The 19,634-nt window shown below is 39.7% G+C and overlaps 1 protein-coding gene across 1 annotated transcript in view; it reads left to right on the forward strand.

Annotated features, from left to right (window-relative positions):
* Window positions 1-19,634, forward strand: part of MDGA2 (MAM domain containing glycosylphosphatidylinositol anchor 2) — a 4,933,289-nt gene that overhangs the window by 4,874,177 nt on the left and 39,478 nt on the right. The window contains exon 16 of the mRNA XM_044074257.1: window positions 3,709-3,814. Coding sequence (XP_043930192.1) covers window positions 3,709-3,814 — 106 coding nt within the window. The remainder of the gene's footprint in view (window positions 1-3,708; window positions 3,815-19,634) is intronic.

Below are 19,634 nucleotides of genomic sequence, written 5' to 3' on the forward strand. Positions count from 1 at the left end.
ACCTCGGTGTTCATCAGAATCTACTGCCAATCATTAGCGGACCGGAGTTCCGCTGTGGTGACCCCTAACTGGGAAAAGCCGAAAGACAACAACAAATGTATACTCCTGCCCCATCATCCTCCAATTCCCCTGCATATGTTGAAATTTACATATACCTACCATTTCCTGTACACTTACCTAAGCAATTAAAAAATGTATTTCACATCCTCTCCCACCAAGCACATCCTAATCCCAGAAAATACAGAATTTTAAATCCATCTTCTAATACAACTTCTGTCACTGGCACATTACTAACTTACTGTGTGTTTCCACAGCATATTGATCTCTTAATTTGTATTCCTACAGCACAGTGATATCTTACTGTGAATTCCCACAGCACACTGATAACTTGTTTGTTTGTGTCTTTCGGCTTTTCCCGGTTAGGGCTCACCACAGCGGACCTCTGGTCCGCTAAGGACTGGCAGTATATTTTTTACGTGCCGAGTTTGCCAGCCCTGATGCACAACCTTCAACGAAGGTACGCCCATTCACACATGTCTCGACACAGAAGATGCTCTAGCTGAGAATCGAATGGCACAACGTCTTGCTGTGAGGCGACCCTACCGCAGCACCACCACCACAGTATATCACTACCACCGCAGTATACACTGATAACTAATTGATCAATATGCTGTGGGAATACACATTAAGCAATTACTGTGTATTCCTACAGCACACTCATAACTGATTGCTTAATGTGTATTCCCACAGAACTTGATCAATTATTGTGTATTCTCAAAGAACATTGATTATTTATTGTGTATTCCCACAGCACATTGATCACTTACTGTGTATTCCCACAGCATATTGATCACTTACTGTGTATTCCCACAGCATATTGATCACTTACTGTGTATTCCCATAGCATATTGATCACTTACTGTGTATTCCCACATAACATTGATCACTTGCTGTTTATTCCCACAGCATATTGATTGCTTACTGTGTATTCCCACAGCACATTGATCGCTTCCTGTGTATTCCCACAGCACATTGATTACTTGCTGTGTATTCCCACAGCACATTGAAAACTTACTGTGTATTCCCACAGTACAGTGATATCTTACTGTGTATCCCCACAGCACATTGATCACTTACTGTGTATTCCCACAGCACAATGATCACTTACTGTGTATTCCCACAGCACATCGATCACTTACTGTGTATTACCACAGTGTATTGATATCTTACTGTGTATTCCCACTGCACAATGATCATTTACTGTGAATTCCCACATTATATTGATTGCTTACTGTGTATTTCCACAGCACATTGTTTACTTGCTGTGTATTCCCACTGCACAATGATCATTTACTGTGAATTCCCACAGCACATCGATATGTTACTGTGTATTCCCACAGCACATCGATATGTTACTGTGTATTCCTATAGCACATTGATCACTTACTGTGTATTCCCACAGTGCATTGATCGCTTACTGTACATTCCCACTGCACAATGATCACTTACTGTGTATTCCCACAGTACATTGATTACTTACTATGTATTCCCACTGCACAATGATCACTTACTGTGTATTCCCACAGCACATTGATCACTTACTGTGCATTCCCACAGTATATTGATTATGTGCTGTGTATTCCCACAGCACATTGATCACTTCCTGTGTATTACCACAGTGTATTGATATCTTACTGTGTATTCCCAAAGCACATTGATCGCTTACTGTGCATTTCCATTGCACAATGATCACTTACTGTGAATTCCCACAGTGCATTGACCATTACTGTGTATTCCCACAGCACATTGATCACTTACTGTGTATTACCACAGTGTGTTGATATCTTACTGTGTATTCCCACAGCACATTGATCGCTTACTGTGCATTCCCACTGCACAATGATCACTTACTGTGAATTCCCACAGCACATCAATATGTTACTGTGTATTCCCACAGCACATTGATCACTTACTGTGTATTCCCACAGCACATTGATCACCTACTGTGTATTCCCACAGTGCATTGGTGTCTTACTGTGTATTCCCACTGCACAATGATCACTTACTGTGCATTCCCACTGCACATCGATATGTTATTGTGTATTCCCACAGCACATCGATATGTTACTGTGTATTCCCACAGCACATTGATCAATTACTGTGTATTCCCACAGTGCATTGATATCTTACTGTGTATTCCCACTGCACAATGATCACTTAATGTGAATTCCCACAGCACATTGATATGTTACTGTGTATTCCCACAGTGCATTGATATCTTACTGTGTATTCCCACTGCACAATGATCACTTACTGTGAATTCCCACAGTGCATTGATCACTTACTGTGTATTCCCACAGTACATTGATCACTTACTGTGTATTCCCACAGCACATTGATCACTTACTGTGTATTCCCACAGCACATTGATCACTTACTGTGTATTCCCATAGTGCATTGATATCTTACTGTGTATTCCCACTGTACAATGATCACTTACTGTGCATTCCCACTGCATATCGATATGTTACTGTGTATTCCCACAGCACTTTGATATGTTACTGTGTATTTCCACAGCACATCAATATGTTACTGTGTATTCCCACAGCACATTGATATGTTACTGTGGATTCCCATAGCACATTGATATGTTACTGCGTATTCCCACAGCGCATTGATATGTTACTGTGTATTCCCACAGCACATCGATATGTTACTGTGTATTCCCACAGCACATTGATCACTTACTGTGTATTACCACCGTGTATTGATATCTTACTGTGTATTCCCACAGCACATTGATCACTTACTGTGTATTCCCACGGCATGTTGATCACTTACTGTGTATTCCCACAGTGCATTGATATCTTACTGTGTATTCCCACTGCACATTGATATCTTACTGTGTATTCCCACTGCGCAATGATCACTTAATGTGAATTCCCACAGCACATCGATATGTTACTGTGAATTCCCACAGCACATTGCTAACTTACTGTGTATTATCAAAGCACATTGATAACTTACTGGGAATTCCCACAGCGTATTGATCATTTACTGTGTATTCTCACATCACATTGATGTCTTACTGTGTATTCCCAAAACACATTGATAAGTTAATGATATTCCCTCAGCACATTAAACACTTACTGTCTATTCCCACAGCACATTGGTTGCTTACTATAGAGTCCCCTTGCTCCATATCTGTAAATATCAGGTGACCAGAAGTTGTGTAATATATGCATCCATGTTATCACATGCATCACAAAGGACAGATACCAGCTGCCCAGTGAAGACAGAAACACTAAAACTCTGTGGTCATGCAATCATAAAAATACAGAGAAACTCTTGTTTGTTATTGGAACAAAGATTGATTTTTCTGAGAGGCTACGTAACTTTGGAGTTACAATATATTAGTAATAGGACATGGGGACACAACCCCCACATGAGGTCTGAATGGTAGATTTCCCATCACAAAACTTTGATTATTAAATATTATTTTTGTAGTGGGATTATGTGATGTGCTTTGGTTTCATTTTCTTTCCCAAGTATTCCTTTTTTGCAAAATGTTTTTTTATAAATCATTTTGGAGCATATTGGTTTTATTATGCATTGTATATCTCAGCCGTCTGTAATTTTTATATGTCATCAGCAAACATTATATAAAAAAACATATTTTTTTTATTATACAATTTTTTTTCACTGCAGATAATTTTTGAAGGCGTACGAGGTAAAGGCATGGAGGGGGATATTGCCATTGATGACATTTCAATTGTGGAAGGAGAATGTAAAAGAAAAGACCAGCCAGATAACAGTAAGTAAATTAACAATTTGTTTAAAAATAATAAAAGGAATGTAAATTAATAATTTACATAATTTGCTTGTTGTTATTCTCTTTGATTTGACAGATATCTCTGTCTTACAAAATAATATTAATAATTATTGTCATTGGTGTTTTTTCCTGAGTTTTCTTTATTTGTGTAGCATGTGTATTTCAGATTATCTTACCCATTAAGTTATACATATAAAGTCTCCAGTTGAACTGTTTTTTTACTGAATTGTTTTTATGAAAAAACAAAGTGATTGAATTTCTAAAGCGTGACTGAGGTTATCCACAGGAACTATTCAGAAACATTCACCGCACCAGATATGAAAGACTCTACAGCATGACACAGCTGCATAGCCATGCATTAGGACTGACTTAGCGTTGGTGTTCCAAAAATGAGTTACTTAGTAATTTAGTATCGCTAATGTTACTAGCAGCATTCGCACCAAGGCACTATAGCAAATGGGCTGTGCTGGTATACCTCAAAGTCCCTTAATAGTATACCTCACATGATCAATACCACAAGAAAAACAAGGAGATAGTCATGAAACTGTATATTCACATATATGTAACAAGGTGTCTCACTGTTCCAACCTAGGTACGAGCAAAGTGTTAAAACATGCCATCATGTAAATGACTTGGAAAGTGAAACAGAAAGGTAACTATTTGAAATGTCAGAACTCATTAGAACAAGACACATCACAGAGACTGAATGGCTGAAAAGGCTGAATTACGTATATTAAGTCTGAGATGGCCATTTTCCCTTTTCTCTGAGGTATAGTAATCTTGGAGTTAGTATATATAAGTTCAGGAGGTGTGGGTTGCTTACCACCCCCCCCCCCCCCAGCAAAAAAAAAAAAAAAAAGAGTTAAAAGCTGAAGAGCAATGTTCAATATTCACTTCTCTTCTGTAGTTTTAGGCTGAGACTTCAGTTATGAGCCTTTTTTTAAAGGTAGAAAAGGGGGAAATAAAAGCAGAGAAGAGTATGCAAGGGGTACGCATAAAGAATGACAGACTGAAGAAGAACATACTCTTCTGTGCAACAGTTGCCATTTCCATATGTGTGTGTGTGTGTATGTGTATATATATATATATATATATATATATATATTCACACAGGCACAGACACACACACACACACACACATATATATAATATAAGATGATATGGGCACTTAAGATGGTAACCAGCAGTGTGTGAAGGCAGGCATACAGAGGGCAGACACCTTGTGCTGGGAAAGGTTGGACTGCAAACAAGGTATTGGAAATAACCCATAAAAAGGGTACACCTAGCTAGTGGATAGAGGGCATACCTCTCAACTGTCCAGAATTTTGCAGAATATCCTTGATTTTACCTCAATTTTTGCCCTGTACTTCATAGAATTTTTGATTTTTTGATATGTCAAATAGGACTACAGTCAGTTATAATGCCAGGCATTAGAGTTTCATACTTTTTAATTTTCTGAATGGATTCAATCTGGTTCAGATTAGGATGCAGCACAACTGGTGTTTGCAGTGGGATAGATAGTTGAGAAGAAGCTAGAGTTGAGGAATGAGTCCAACCGGGCATTCTTAGACTTGGAGAAGGCACATGACAATGTCCCAAAAAAGCTTTTTGGTCAGTCATGCGATGGGTCCTTGTGGGAGTGGGTGCGCATCTGGGTTCAGCTCTGTGCCAATTGCTGTTCATATTGTTGTTGGACTACATTGGCAAACAGGTTTGTGTGGATAGATCAACAAAATTGCTCTATGGAGAAAATGTGGCATTACAAGCAGATTCTGATCAAGAACTTCAGCAAAGGATGGGGAATGGAATGCAGAACTGAAGGCACATGAGATGAAACTGAGTACAGATAACGCAGTTGCAGTGGTAGCAAATGGAGGAATCAGAAGAAGCTGAAAACTGAGACACATGGGAAAATACTGGAACTTAGATATCCCTTAACAGCTTCAAGTATCTGGGAGGGTGTTTGAGTAGAAGGAAAATTAGAATGAGGAGGTCAAAGTTAGAATCAGAGGGGCTGCAGCTAACTGGCACAGAGTGTCAGGTGTAGTGTATGACCGAAGAATGCCAAAGAAGCTGAAAAGTAAGGTGTACAAAACAGTGGTGCAACCAGTACTACTGTATGGTATATAAACCAGGGCAGTAAAGGCAGACCAGTTGAGGAAGTTAGGGGAGATTACATTGAAGTGCTAGAGATAGGTGGTAGGATGCAGACTGTGGGACAAATGAAGAAATGAGGATATCAGAGCAGATGCCAAACTAGCTCCAATTGCAAAGAAGATCAAAGCAAGCAGATTGCAGGTTTGGGCACAAGTGCTTAAAATCAGAAGACAATCTGATGAAGATTTTGGGACAAAAAGGAAGAAGACAAGATGAAAGGAGGGTGTCCAGTAAACAGATGGATGGATTGTGTGAGAGAAGACCTGTAACAGTCAGGCATGACCGTCGAAGAAGGTAGGGGAGTGGCATTGAATATAAGGAGATGGTGACAGTTGAAATGACACCCCAACCCCATGTAGAAAATGGGAAAAGGGGGGTCATGATTGTTTAGAACATGTATACTGATGCAAAACGTGTTGTTCATTCACTTTTTAAAGTAAATTAGAGTAATATTTAAAAATTGTCATTGATATTGGACCTTTGAACCCCCATTATTTTTTGATTTTCAGATATCAGTGACCTCCATAGCTGAAGTAATGGGTAGATGCTGCTCCTAGAGACAGCACCAGTCACTTTGTCTAGGAAGTGTTCAAGTGTCACTTTACCTCCAAAATGCAACCAGATTTTAAAGTCAATGCTGGGTGACCACAAAGCACCCCCTGCTTGTCAATACCAGAAGAGGACTCTTTACCCCCTCCTGAGAGGTTACCATGGAGGCCACTATTGAGCCCACCAGGTCAAATCCTGAAGAGGGACAGACCTGGTAACCACTGGTGACCCACCACAAGCTGTATTAGTTGACACAGATCTAAGTGCATATCTCCACTCCACTGTGTCGACCACAGATGGATCTAAAGATAGACACGAAAAAAAAAAGAAATAGAAAAAAATAGAGCACATTCATATACAAATGCATGTTGCACATAGAATTGCAGTTGCACATCACAATACATAGTATATGTGCCCCACATTCAACCATTCTGAGGCAGGCCTCCCTGTTCACTCCACCATCTTCTGCTGCTGGAAAGGAAAACAGAAAGAATGTAGTACACAACTGAAGCTGAGAATAGGAATAAGCAAAGATAAAAAAAAAAAAAAAAAAAAAGATAAGTACAGAAGCAGGTTGGGTGGCACTTCTGCAGGTCACTACACCTATAATCAGAATGGGTGATGCCAGTGAAATCACTCACTATCCAAGCTAGCTGTTTACAGGCATCCACATTATATGCTAGGCTGTGGTCCAGCAGTCAGTTCTCAGTGTCCCTGCACATGTGATACAGAAAAATCCTAGTGTCTCTCTCCCACTAAGTAGAAGTCCTGCCAAACCTAGACAATGTCCACTCGAAGATTAAAATGGTAACCCCATGTGCACGGCCACATGTTTGAATGCCGCAATATGTACATCACATGGCATCAGTAGTGCACTAACAAAAGTGACCATAGTGCAGAGATGTGGTGTTACGAACATGACAGGCTCTTTGCACAAACTCAGGGTGCATGTGTCTGCTTGTCACCAAGGCAAAGAAGGGCCAGCAGGCTAGTGCTGCTTAGCAGTGGTAACACAATGCATTATGGTAGTGATTCAGAGGCAGTCTTGCTGAATACTGACATTAGCATACCTGCCACACTGTGAGGCCCATGTTAGCACAATATAAAACATGGTCATCATATGCAAGCTAGGAATTAAGGCTTCCCTGATGGGCATTCTAAAAGAAGGCAAGATGCCTTGTAATATACCTTTGCACTGAACTGAACACCCATCGTGGATGTAAACAAGAGGGACAAGAGTAACCAATACATTTATGTGAGTTAACACAGCATGTCCTGACAGTTACATGTCCAGCTGTGGTTGGGAAAATTTATGGCAGGAGAGCATAGCAGTTCCATTCCCAGTTGTGGGAGGGAGAGACTGTGGCAGAGAACACAGTAAATCTAGTGAAGAGTAATTAATATGCTACTGCATAAAAAGAACAAGGCAATGGACATTTGTATTTACATGTCCACCACAGGAAGTGGACCACCGACAAAAACAGGTAGGAGTTGTTGGTGTTGCTGACAGGAGAGGGTAAGCAGACTCTCCTTCCTGGCAACAGTTTGCATGTTGGAGATGGGTTGGAGATGACTGACAGGTTTCTATGGGGACTGCACCAGATTAGTAATACTAGATATATTTCATTGTTATATTGGGACCTGCATGTGAGGTGGGATGTATTCAGCTAAAGAATATTCTTTACATACATCTGCGCTGCAATACCTTATACTACAAGGTATGTATGTGCTCATATGGTATTCACAGACTGTAACATGTACCAGCATGCGTGGCATGTTGTTGGAGTCTGTAACAGGTGTATTATCTTTATTCTGTCTCAGGTTCCATTGGTGGAGAATGCAACTCATGAGAATGTCACAAGCTTGAGGTCACCAAGTCACTTGTTGCTGATGGTAATGGCAATCTGCACGTAAGACAGTCAGATGATCACTTGACTCATTCAGCAATGCTGACATTGAAGGCCTCAGACAAATCCTCCATATACAGTTTAAGGGCAGGTAGAACTTACAGCCTCACAAGTGTTTAACGTTTTACATCCTGTAACTGTGAACCCCAGCCTGACTACACAGGAGTCAATCACTGATCACATCTGTCAGCTGCACGTCCTCTAATGTTTGCGCACACATTATAGGGGAGAGGTTTGTTGTGTGATATCACCTCATTGACTCCAGTTCTTTCCTTACTATGGTAACAACACATATCATCAATCAGCAAATGTGCAAGTCAGTGATCCAGGTGTAGATAAATGCCAAAAGCACCTTATTAGAGTAGGTAAGTGGGGTCTGTGGCCTGTGTGATGGTGTGCACTACTTGCTTGGCCTTCAAGATAACCTGCAGTACCTACACAGTCACATGGAATTTATTAACATAATATTCATGGTTATGTCTCTATGCCCTTTGAATACTTGGTAACAGCTTTCTTTTCAGCCTCTGGAAGCTATGTTGGCCATGGCTGTGGGAGTATGTGTAGGCAAGAAAGATAGTCACAAAGCAACCATACAAAGATGGCATACACTGTTCCAGAGACAATATTACTGTTGCCTCTGACCATAGCAGTTAACTTACCTGAGTGTGACCATTCTCATGACCAATGACTTTAATCATATTCCACCTTTGGATTGCAGCTCACCCACTTCTGGTCATGTAGTTCTACACTGCCACTATCTTTATTTGTTTAAGAGAACACCATGCCTATCTATGACCATTGTTGGGTCATGCATGCTGTACATCCGTTTTGCTCCCAACACCATACCAGGGCTCCCACTCATGATTCCAAAGTGCAACAATGTCCTTCACACGGGCCACATCAAGTCCTGAAATCCTATAGCAGCAGACCAACACAGTATGCAAGACTAATATTCATGATATAGCAACGCTACACAGTCAGTGGAGAATGCAATCACAGACTCTGCCCTCAGCTTGTCAGTCACCTGAGTGGCTACCAGATCCCCCATGACCCTTGTTATATGATAGTAATGCTGGTTTCTGTTGCTGTGATCCATTCCATGTTTGCATTTAATGACTGTGCTCTGCTCATCCTCTAACCTATATGAGTAAGGTAGTGTTTTTATAGGTATGAACAGTCAATATACTGTAGAACATATTGGAATAATAATGCATTCATGAGTTTTATTCTGCATTTTCTGTATCATGGCTCATAGCTGTAGATTAGATGGTGCCTCTTTGACAGTGTTGCAGTGTATTGTGCCTGACTTGCCAATGCATGTGGTGCTGTTGCAGTCAATAAATTTCAGGTACATCTGCACCGCATCACTAGATGTATCTGTCAGTCGTCTGATCAAGATAAAACAGACCAACATTCGTGGGTTCTGTTCAAGCAGCATTATTACACAAAAACACATCAGAAATGAGGCTTTGTAACTTAAACTTAGATAAACTTCTAAACAGACTGATTACCATACTCATATATGTTAACACTCTAGCTGTTCTCTCAAAATGGCAATACTGCCTGCACATGCTCAGTATCTATATGCACATGCTACATCTGGAAATGCTTCTTAAAGGTACATATGCACGCTCTGATCTACATCCTCCTCCTTTGAGATATAGTCCTTATATGAAATGACAGTATTCAATGACATGCAATTTACAGAAATGATCTTTTGGCATGCAGTTATACAGAACTAATTATTTGACATGCTGTCATACAAAACTAGACACATATAAAACATTTATGTCCAAGTTGCTGTGTACTTTACCATAGATCTGGAAATATGACCTGATCGTGTAACATAAAAGTCAGAAATGGATCTAGCAACGGGGACTGTCTTCAAGGAATGTTCAACTTGGAGGACATCTGGGACATCATCAGGAACAGGAATGGATATTGCGAGATGTTCTTTGGTATGAACATCGTCTGAGTTGCTCTAAGATTTACAGTCTGTATCACAGGTACAATGCTGTAATATCATTTCTGATACAGGAGGAAGATGTCTGTGGTTTCTCCTGTATTCTATACCCTCAGATTCCACTAAGTAGGATCTCAGCTTGGTACATATACTTCTCACTTGACCAGTTTGATCAAAGCCTTTCGCTGTTTGCATCCTCACCGTCTCTCCTTCTTTTAACGGACAAAGAAATCTGCTTGTTTTATCATAGCGGGACTTTTGAGAAGAATGCTTCTTAAAAAGTTGGGCTTTGATTGCGCTATTATTTTTAGCATTAGGCACCAACAAACTAGAACTGATAGGCAAGGTTGTTCTGGTTTAACTTGATAAAGGTCTCTGAACAGGTGAGCCAAGTACATTATCGTGGGGTATATTTCTGAGATTAAGTAAATTCAAGAAGATGTCAGTATTGTCACTGTTTGACCTCTCCAGTAATTGCATTAACTCTGTTCTGCATGTTCAGCAAAGCTGTTTGACTGCGGATATTCAGGACTGCTAGTAACATAGATAAAGTCCCACTCTTTAGCAAATCTCTAAAATAATTGACTGGCAAACTGAGAACCGTTGTCAGAAATACCTTTGTGTGAACTGCCATATACTGAGAAATGACATTTCATCTTAGTAATAACAGCACTGGATATTAGGTTAGATAGCAAATCGATTTCAAACCAGCTCGAATAAGAGTCTACCAACACTAAGTAATGCTAACTGTTCCACTCAAATGTCAGTTGCTACTGTTGACCAAGGTAGTTCATGAATTTGGCTTAGCTGAAGTGGCTCTTTTTGCAAATGCGGATTAGTACTGTTGCACACCAAACAAGAAGAAATCACTTTATCAATGTCTTTTGCTAGAAAAAGCCAAAATACTAGTCGTCTCGCCCTTCTTTTGGTAGAATCAGAACCTGGGTGGCCACAGTGCAAAATCTGTATGTATTCACATTGTAAGGAAGTAGGAACAACAACTTTTGGACCTTTGAAAATTATACCATCTTCCATCAGCATCTCATCTCTGTATGGAAAAGTAAGATTGTACTTCTGGCAGTACACAGGATTGCTTTGATGGCCATCCTACATTAATGAAGTGGTTGACCTTTTGCAAAATTGTACCAGTCTTTGTATGATCTGTCAGGTCATCAAATCTTGTGGTAGAAAAAGTATGCACTTCCATGATATCAAAGTCAAAAATCACTGCATCAAGCTGTTCTGTAGTATTTTTGGGCGATCTGGATAAGGTATCATCCAGGTGAAGAAGTTTGTCCCTTGTATGGACCATTTTGAAATTGTACTTTTGCAATTTAAGCATCATTCTTTGTATTCTTGCTGGAGATGCTTCTTTAAAATAGTGACTAGAGGTTGATGGTCAGTTTCTATCTGGATAGCTCGGCCATAAATGTAATCATGGAACTTCAGACAAGTGAACACAATTGCCAAAAGTTCCTTTTCAATTTGAGCATACTGCATCTCAGTTTGGGTAAGAGCTCTAGATTTATAGGCAACTGGTCTGCCCTCTTGAAGAATAATAACTGCACCAAGACCGAACTTTGAAGCATCACAGGAAAGAACTGCTGGTTTGTGGATATCGTAGTATGTTAATGTAGACGGATTAGGAATTTGCATTTTGAGGTTATAAAATGCACTCTGGTGTTGTTCTAACCATGACTATGCAACATTTTTGCATGTCAGCACTCTTAAAGGCACTGATAACTCACTAAAGTCAGGGATAAATCTGCCCAAATAGTTAACCATACCAAGAAAACACTGTAAAGCTTGGACATTGTCTGGAGCTGGCATCTCAAGAATGGCTGCTTGTTTAGAAGTATCTGGTTGTAAGCCTGTACTGGTAAATAAATGACCTGCATAAGTAACTTCTGGTAGTCTGAATTTGCATTTCAGAGGATTGAGCTTTATATTTACTTCAAGCTCTCTGTCCAGAACTTTCCTGAGGTTTCTGTCATACTCTGCTTCACCATTACCTCCAACCAGTAAATCGTCCATTATTATTGTATATGGGTAGCCTGAAAAAAGTTGCTTCATTGCACACTGAAAGACGTCACTGGCAGAATTTATTCCAAAAGGCATCCTGAGAAATCTGTATCTAGTGAAGATTTGCGATCAAGCATCACTTGCCATAATGAACTCTTTGAATCTAAGACAGCAAAAAAAGTGGCATTTGGCATACGGGTTGCAATCTCCTTGACTGTATGCATCGAATGATGAGGTCTCCTTAATGCCTTGTTCAAGTCTCTTGGGTCAGTGCATATTCTGATTTCATCTGAATTTTTCTTATGAGCAGCTACCATGGAAGACACCCTCTCAGTTGGTTCTGTAACTGGACAAATCACACCTTGCTGCACCATTTTGTCTAACTGGACCTTGACTTTGCCTGCATAGCTATTGGAAGTCTTGCTGCTCTGACCACTGGACTGACCTCTGGGTCTAACGTCATGAAGTACGCAATTGGAAGTTTGCCTAGCTTGTCATCGAACACATCAGAATACTCTGAGAAAATAGCATCAGTGAAACTGGAACTGGGACATGTGCTTACATGATATACTTCTTTGGTAAAAGAAAGCAGTGTCACTCTTAAACTGTCTCTGAGACCTAATAATGACTGTACGGGTCTTCAGACTACATAAAACTGCAAATTTTAACTGTTCTCAGCCAAATAGCATGAAAGCATTACTGAACCTTCGGTTTGAATCTCTTCACCTCCATAAGCAACAAGCTTCGCACAATTAACCAAATTAAGTTGCTCACCAGCCCTCACTTTAGCAAATGTTTCTGCTGACATTACATTACACTTTAAACCAGTGTCTACTTTGAGCTCTGTGGGCTTGCTATTGATCAGGGCAGTACAAAATACTTCATTCTTTGCCAATAAATCTACTGCATTAACTGTTTCATCGACCACTGGTACACCATCTACATAGAATGTAGGGTTGCAGCTCTCTATATGATCGACTTGCTTTTTTGAGTGACCTGTCTTACTACCCAAATGAGGCTTACTTGATTTACAAAACTTTTGAAAATGATTCCTTTTTTTATACTTGCGGCATTGCTGACCAAATGCTAACCACTTCTATCTTTTAGACTCATGGTTAGCGCCACAATTACGACACTTAACAATAAGACTTGACTTGGGTTTTGTTTTAGATTCATAGATTCATAGATTAGTACTAAGCTAACTGCCCTTGTGAGCCATTTTAAGCCTAGCCAATTATCTCTTATCAGAATCAAACCCTGCACCTTGTGCTTGCAAGGCAAACACCTTAACCATTAGGCCACCCTCCCAACCCCTGAACAGTGAGTTGACTCACTGTTGTACTGTACTGAGCAGGCCCTTTGTACTGAGCTTGTTTTAGAACTTGCTAGAAAGTGATGAGGTCTCCCAGGAAAACCTACAGGGGGTTGCAGCTGCCATGTGCTTAGGCCTGTTTCTGCTTGCCACATGTTGCACACTGTCTGTGTTTGCTCTAGAGGCTGCTGAAACCATGCTTTTATCACTTGCAAGCATACTTGTGTGTTTTTCTGTGAGCTCATGGATTTGACAAATTTCCATGGCTTTGCTTGACATTAAATCACTGATACGAAGCAAAATCTTTCTCAATGCAGCACTATTAACACCACACAAAAGCCTGCCCTTTATTAACTCACCTTTCAAGTCACCAAATCTGCATGTTTTAGTCTTATTTCTCAAGTCAGTGATATAAGCTGCAAAATTTTCACCTGGCTTTTGGTTTCTTGTATAAAATAAGTGCCTCTCTAATGTAACATTTGTCTGGGGGTTGCACATTTCTCTAAACTTAAGTTTTAAGCACTCGGAGTCCTCCCTTGATTCAGCCGGTACCACAATATGATGGTTTGCCCCCTTTCCTGCATATACTTCTGGTGCACACACAAATAAATGCTCTCTTTCAGTGTCTTCTGACCCAGTTAAGTTAAGCAAAATGAATGTCCTCATACGTGCATTTTTGTCAGAAAAAGTTACGTGTATGAAAATATCGTAATTCTGCTCGAATACTCTCCATTTCTCTGCTATATTGTAATCAAACACAAGTGGACCAGGTCTGTGAAATGCCTCTGCCATATCAACGCACAGTATTGAAGGTGCTTGAAATCATGTCAGAACTTGCACACATAAATATATATGTGAGAACTTTATGCCAGTACTTGTACTTATGCCCAGTAGCACAACAAACTCTTTGAAACAACTGCACTGTGCCAAATAAGTCTCCATAGTACAAGAACACTTTGAAATCACTGTACTGTATGAAACCACTCCTTATTAGTGTAAGAAATACTTCAAAGTAACTGTACTTTGCGAATAAACTGTACACAGCAGATAAAGCTCAGAGTAAGAAACACTTCTAGATTAATCACTTTGCAAATAAACTGTAGACTGCACAAGAACCTTTTAAAATGGCTGTACTTTATGAAATAACTCTGCACAGTGTAAGAAATACTTTGAAATGGCGGCACTCTGCAAATAAATGCACACAGCTCAGGAAACGTTTTGAAATGGCAGTACTTTGTCTGCACTTTGCAATATAACTGTACTTTGCACACAGCAAACTCTTTGAAATAATTGCACCGTAATAAAGCACATGCTCTGCAAACAATTTGCACACACTGAGATACTTCGAACAATTCTAGTTATGCTTTGAATGGCTTCTGTCAATGTCAAATAGTATTTTGTGTCCAAACACAGTCTTTTACTAAAAACATGCAGTCACTTTGCTCTTTAAGCTTAATTTGCCTTTTTATTGTAATTGTTATGCCCTTTGAATCTCTGATCATGCTCATTATACTTTTCTTGTGCCTGTTTTACTTTAAACATGCTCATTATGCAAACCAAAGGTAATTCTGAGCCCCATATGAATATCTCTGCTAGTGTTATCAAAAATCATAGTTTTGAACAATTAATGAAGTGCTTTGTGCCTTTTGTTTGCTTAATAGTACATTTTTGTGTTACTCGTTTGATTAATAATGTGTTTTGTGCCTTATAAATGCTCTGTTTCATTTTCTTTGCCAAATAAATCATTTGTGCAATTTTTTGTTACCTTAAGTTCATTTCTGGCCTTTTTCATTTGTCTGGGCTCCATTTCACTCACCCAGCTTAATCTGCCTTCACCTTCAACTCTGCATCTCATGGCTTGAAGCAGTTGTTCTCCTGATCCTGTTTCTGACACCATGTTGCTCGCTTGCTCAGGATAAAACAGACGGACATTCGTGGGTTCTGTTCAAGCAGTTTATTACACACATCAGAAATGAGGCTTTGTAACTTAAACTTAGATAAACTTATAAACAGACTGACTACCACACTCATGAATGTTAACACTGTGGCTGTTCTTTCAAAATGGCAGTGCTGCCTGCACGTGCTACATCTGGAAATGCTTCTTAAAAGTACATACACATGGTCTGATATACAGTATCCAAGCAGTAGAACAATTCATTTAGAAAACACATAAATATTCAACAGAATTCCATGTGTGTGACTGTGTGTTGCTGTAAGCCATCTCAGCCATAGTCTGAGGACTTTAGATGATGGTCATTATCCATGGTTCCAATACATATCTAGCATCACATGCAACATACAACAATTGCCACCATTGTATGTGACCTACTGCCTGCTTGATGGACCTACCAGCTAGATGACTCAGTGGGGACAGTTACCTCTCTGTTGCGTGCCTGCCATTGAAGGAATTATAGGAACTGCCTCAGTGGTGCATAACACATTGTATATGATATCATCTGTATAGCATACCACCTGTCAGTTAATAGAGATGGAGTCCTTCCAGCTGATCTGCCAGACACCTTGTGGAGCAGTTGGAGCATTGATGGCAATGTGTGTGTAGTCAATGTCTGCCACAACATCAAGGAAATGGATTATATTGTAAAATACTTACATAGTTTTTGTTTTCTCATCTTGTGTTTCTGTCAACCATATATGTTCCTCCACATGCTGCAGCATCATGTCAAGGAACTGGTATAGGATCTGACTGATACCTGTGAAATTTGTAGCATGCTACTTGTTGGATGTTGCAGAGTCCATGTATCAAAGATGGTTAATGCTACGCATACCTTCCTGTCCACAGGGATGGGCAATCTACATATCCCCCTTGATTCCATGTGTGGTTGACATATATTTACTAATTCCCATATAGTTTATCTATCTCAATGGTGGTGATCAACAACATCTTAGCCATAGAAGTGATGCTGCATCAGGCTCTGGCAGACATGTCTGCAGTACAGAAGGTTATGGCATACAATGATGTGGGCACTGGCTGTGAAAGTAGCCATTAATACCTGTTGTTCAGTTATAGCTACTGTTATCACTAACATCATGTCACAAGTCTGGCATCTGTGCACTGAGGAATCCCTGTTGTTCAGAACTAATGAGTGTAGTCACGTGTACCACACTGCAATGTTTCCTTTCAACATTTTCATATGCACTTATTTGCATGTACCCCTGCATGTACACAACATTATGTAGTCATTTGTATGCCATGCATACTCAACCGGTTTTCACTGCTTTTGCCTGTGTACCAGCTCCTCCCTATGCATTGCCACTCCTTGCCATTTAGCTTGACACTGGGCAGTAAATGTTTCCAACTACCCACCATGGTTATATTTTTGAGAGCACCAAGAAATCTGTATAGTGGAACACCAACTCCAAGCAATAATGATTCATGACAATTTAGTCCACAAACATTATGAAGCAACACAATATTCTAATTTTCATTAAGATGTGATGAAAAATGCATTTTATTGACCAAATTAACAAGTTAGTAAGTAATGTAGGTGTAATTTTAGGCAACACTAAATGCATCATATACTTTATTTTTCTATTTCTCTTCCTTTTTCTAATTGTTACTTTAGAAAGAAAAGAATTAAAACTTGGTAAACCACTAATTCCTGCATGTTGCGGCATGCTAAAATGTGCGAAAAAGAACCACTGAAAATTCAGATTCTACTGCTTCTGTCAATATGCTTCCCCAGTTTTAGAAATCATACTTCCTAGGAGTGACATGCTTCAGGCACTTGAATGGGCATGTAAAAACAGGTAGTGATAAAAACGCACAAGTCATTCCTTGATAAACTGAGAAGCTTGTCTTATGGGGCTGAGAACTGCAGAAACTCAGAAACAATGCATGTGATCATATTCTGGTCTGGTACATCTGACTAGGTGAGTATATTAAGGAGATTGTAAGGGCTAACTTGGCAGTTAGATCATAGATGTAGGCTGGATCTACTACAAGTGCTTGCATGGTAGTAGCTCATGAGACACTTGCTCACTGCCACTTGTCTAAATGGTGACTGCCCTAAATTGCACTAGCCTGATCCTAGTATGTTACCCAGCCGACCCACCACCTAACCCTACTGAGTTGCATAGCACTACTAGAACACTAATTCTAGCCTTAGAAACTCCCATTTGGTTCCTAACTGTAATGATAGCACTCCCCTCTCTATCCCTAAAGTCACATTTGCTTCCTATACCTAAAACTCTACTCCGCCCTTCCTAGACCTAAAGTCCCTAAGTATTCCATAACCATAGACTGTACTCCAGCGCTCTAAACCTAAAACTCCTTTCTCACGTCTTAAAACTAAAGTCTCCAATCGCTCCCTAACTATACACTCCCTTCCTGCTTGGTATACTAAAGCTAACCCCAAAGCTAATTCCCACTCCTAATTGCTGCTTGAAACCCTCATCTGTGCTCCTGCCCACTCCCACTCACCAGTCATTTTTTGTTCATATTGTGACATCATCCTTAGAGAAGGTAAAATGCTGCTTAATGCTAGGCTCATACCAGCCTGGAACACATATTCTGAGAGCTCCATGATGTCTCTCTTCATATAGTCTAGGGAGGTATGTCTCAGGTCATTTACATCCACATGGACTATGACTGAGTCATACTGGTACTTGTGGTCCAATGATCTGTGTGTGTGTGTGTGTGTGTGTGTGTGTGTGTGTGTGTGTGTGTGTGTGTGTGTGTGTGTGTGTGTGTGTGTGTGTGTGTGTGTGTCTGTGTGAGTGTGTATAAAATGTGGCGTATCCTGGCCCCTGATAAGCAACTGACCAAGAATTCTGTCCTTATTCAGCCTGATGAGAAGGACACCAGTGTGTCTCACAATAAAGTCTCCAATATCTAGAAATTAGTTTGGAACAGACCATTTTGTTCTGGGGCATCTTCAAGTGGGGGCTAGACACATAGATTAGCAGGAATTAAGAGAATAAGGGGAGGATAGAGTTAAATGGGATGGAGGGATGTTTAGGAGGAAATAAGGTAAGGCTAGGGAGGAACTTAGAGGGTTTTGTCAAGTGTAACTGAGGTAGGAGTCACATTTTGGTGTGAACTTGCTACGGCAGGTTTTCGTCCATGATGACCTATAGGTATCGGTGGTCAGGTAGGCCTTAGAATAGTTGACTGTGGAAGAGGTGAGTAATGATCACTAACAAGGTTTGGTAGTGGTATTAATTTTTTTTCATGTTTTTTTTTGGGTGGGTTAGCAGAGAGGACTAAGATGAGGGTTAGTCCATATCGCCTTTGGGGTTGTAGTTGGTGGGGCTAGTGAGTGGAGTATCCTTCTTAAGGGTATGGATGGGCAGAGAAGGATAGTTTTCTCATAGTCTCAGCCTTTTTCTATAACATGGGGGTTTTTGGTGGTTTAGGTAAGGTAGCGTTGCAAAGACTATCCTTCAGGAGGGTCGTGCTAATGCAAGTCTGTGGTTTTACTGACTTTCTTCTTAACCACTACGACCCCTGGGCTTAATGATTCGGTTTCTTTAAAACCAATCCTTAAACTAAGGTCAACAAAATTATAATGTTTTATAATGTGTTTGCTTTGTTAAACAGTGCAATATTTGTAAGTATTTTATACTATTTTTAATAATTATTTATTTAGATAAGTATTTTAAGGGTGTAAAGTTTTAAGAATTTGTGAATTTTATAATGTGTAAAAAAGTTTTAGTATTTAACCACTAGATGGTGCCAGCAGATCATTTTAGATAAAACTGCATTTGCTAGTTGTTCTCAGGATAAATGTATTTGAATCACATTTTATTGAATATTTGTATAAAAATATAGGCATTTTTAAGGCTATTTTATTTATGTATCTATATAAATATTTGTACATTTTTGTATATGTCACTGTTTTTAAACATCCATATTCCTTTATGATTGCTTTA

This window comes from Protopterus annectens, chromosome 6.part0 (assembly GCF_019279795.1).
Source record: "Protopterus annectens isolate FY-2018-M chromosome 6.part0, PAN1.0, whole genome shotgun sequence".
Classification (NCBI taxonomy): Eukaryota; Metazoa; Chordata; order Ceratodontiformes; family Protopteridae; genus Protopterus; species Protopterus annectens.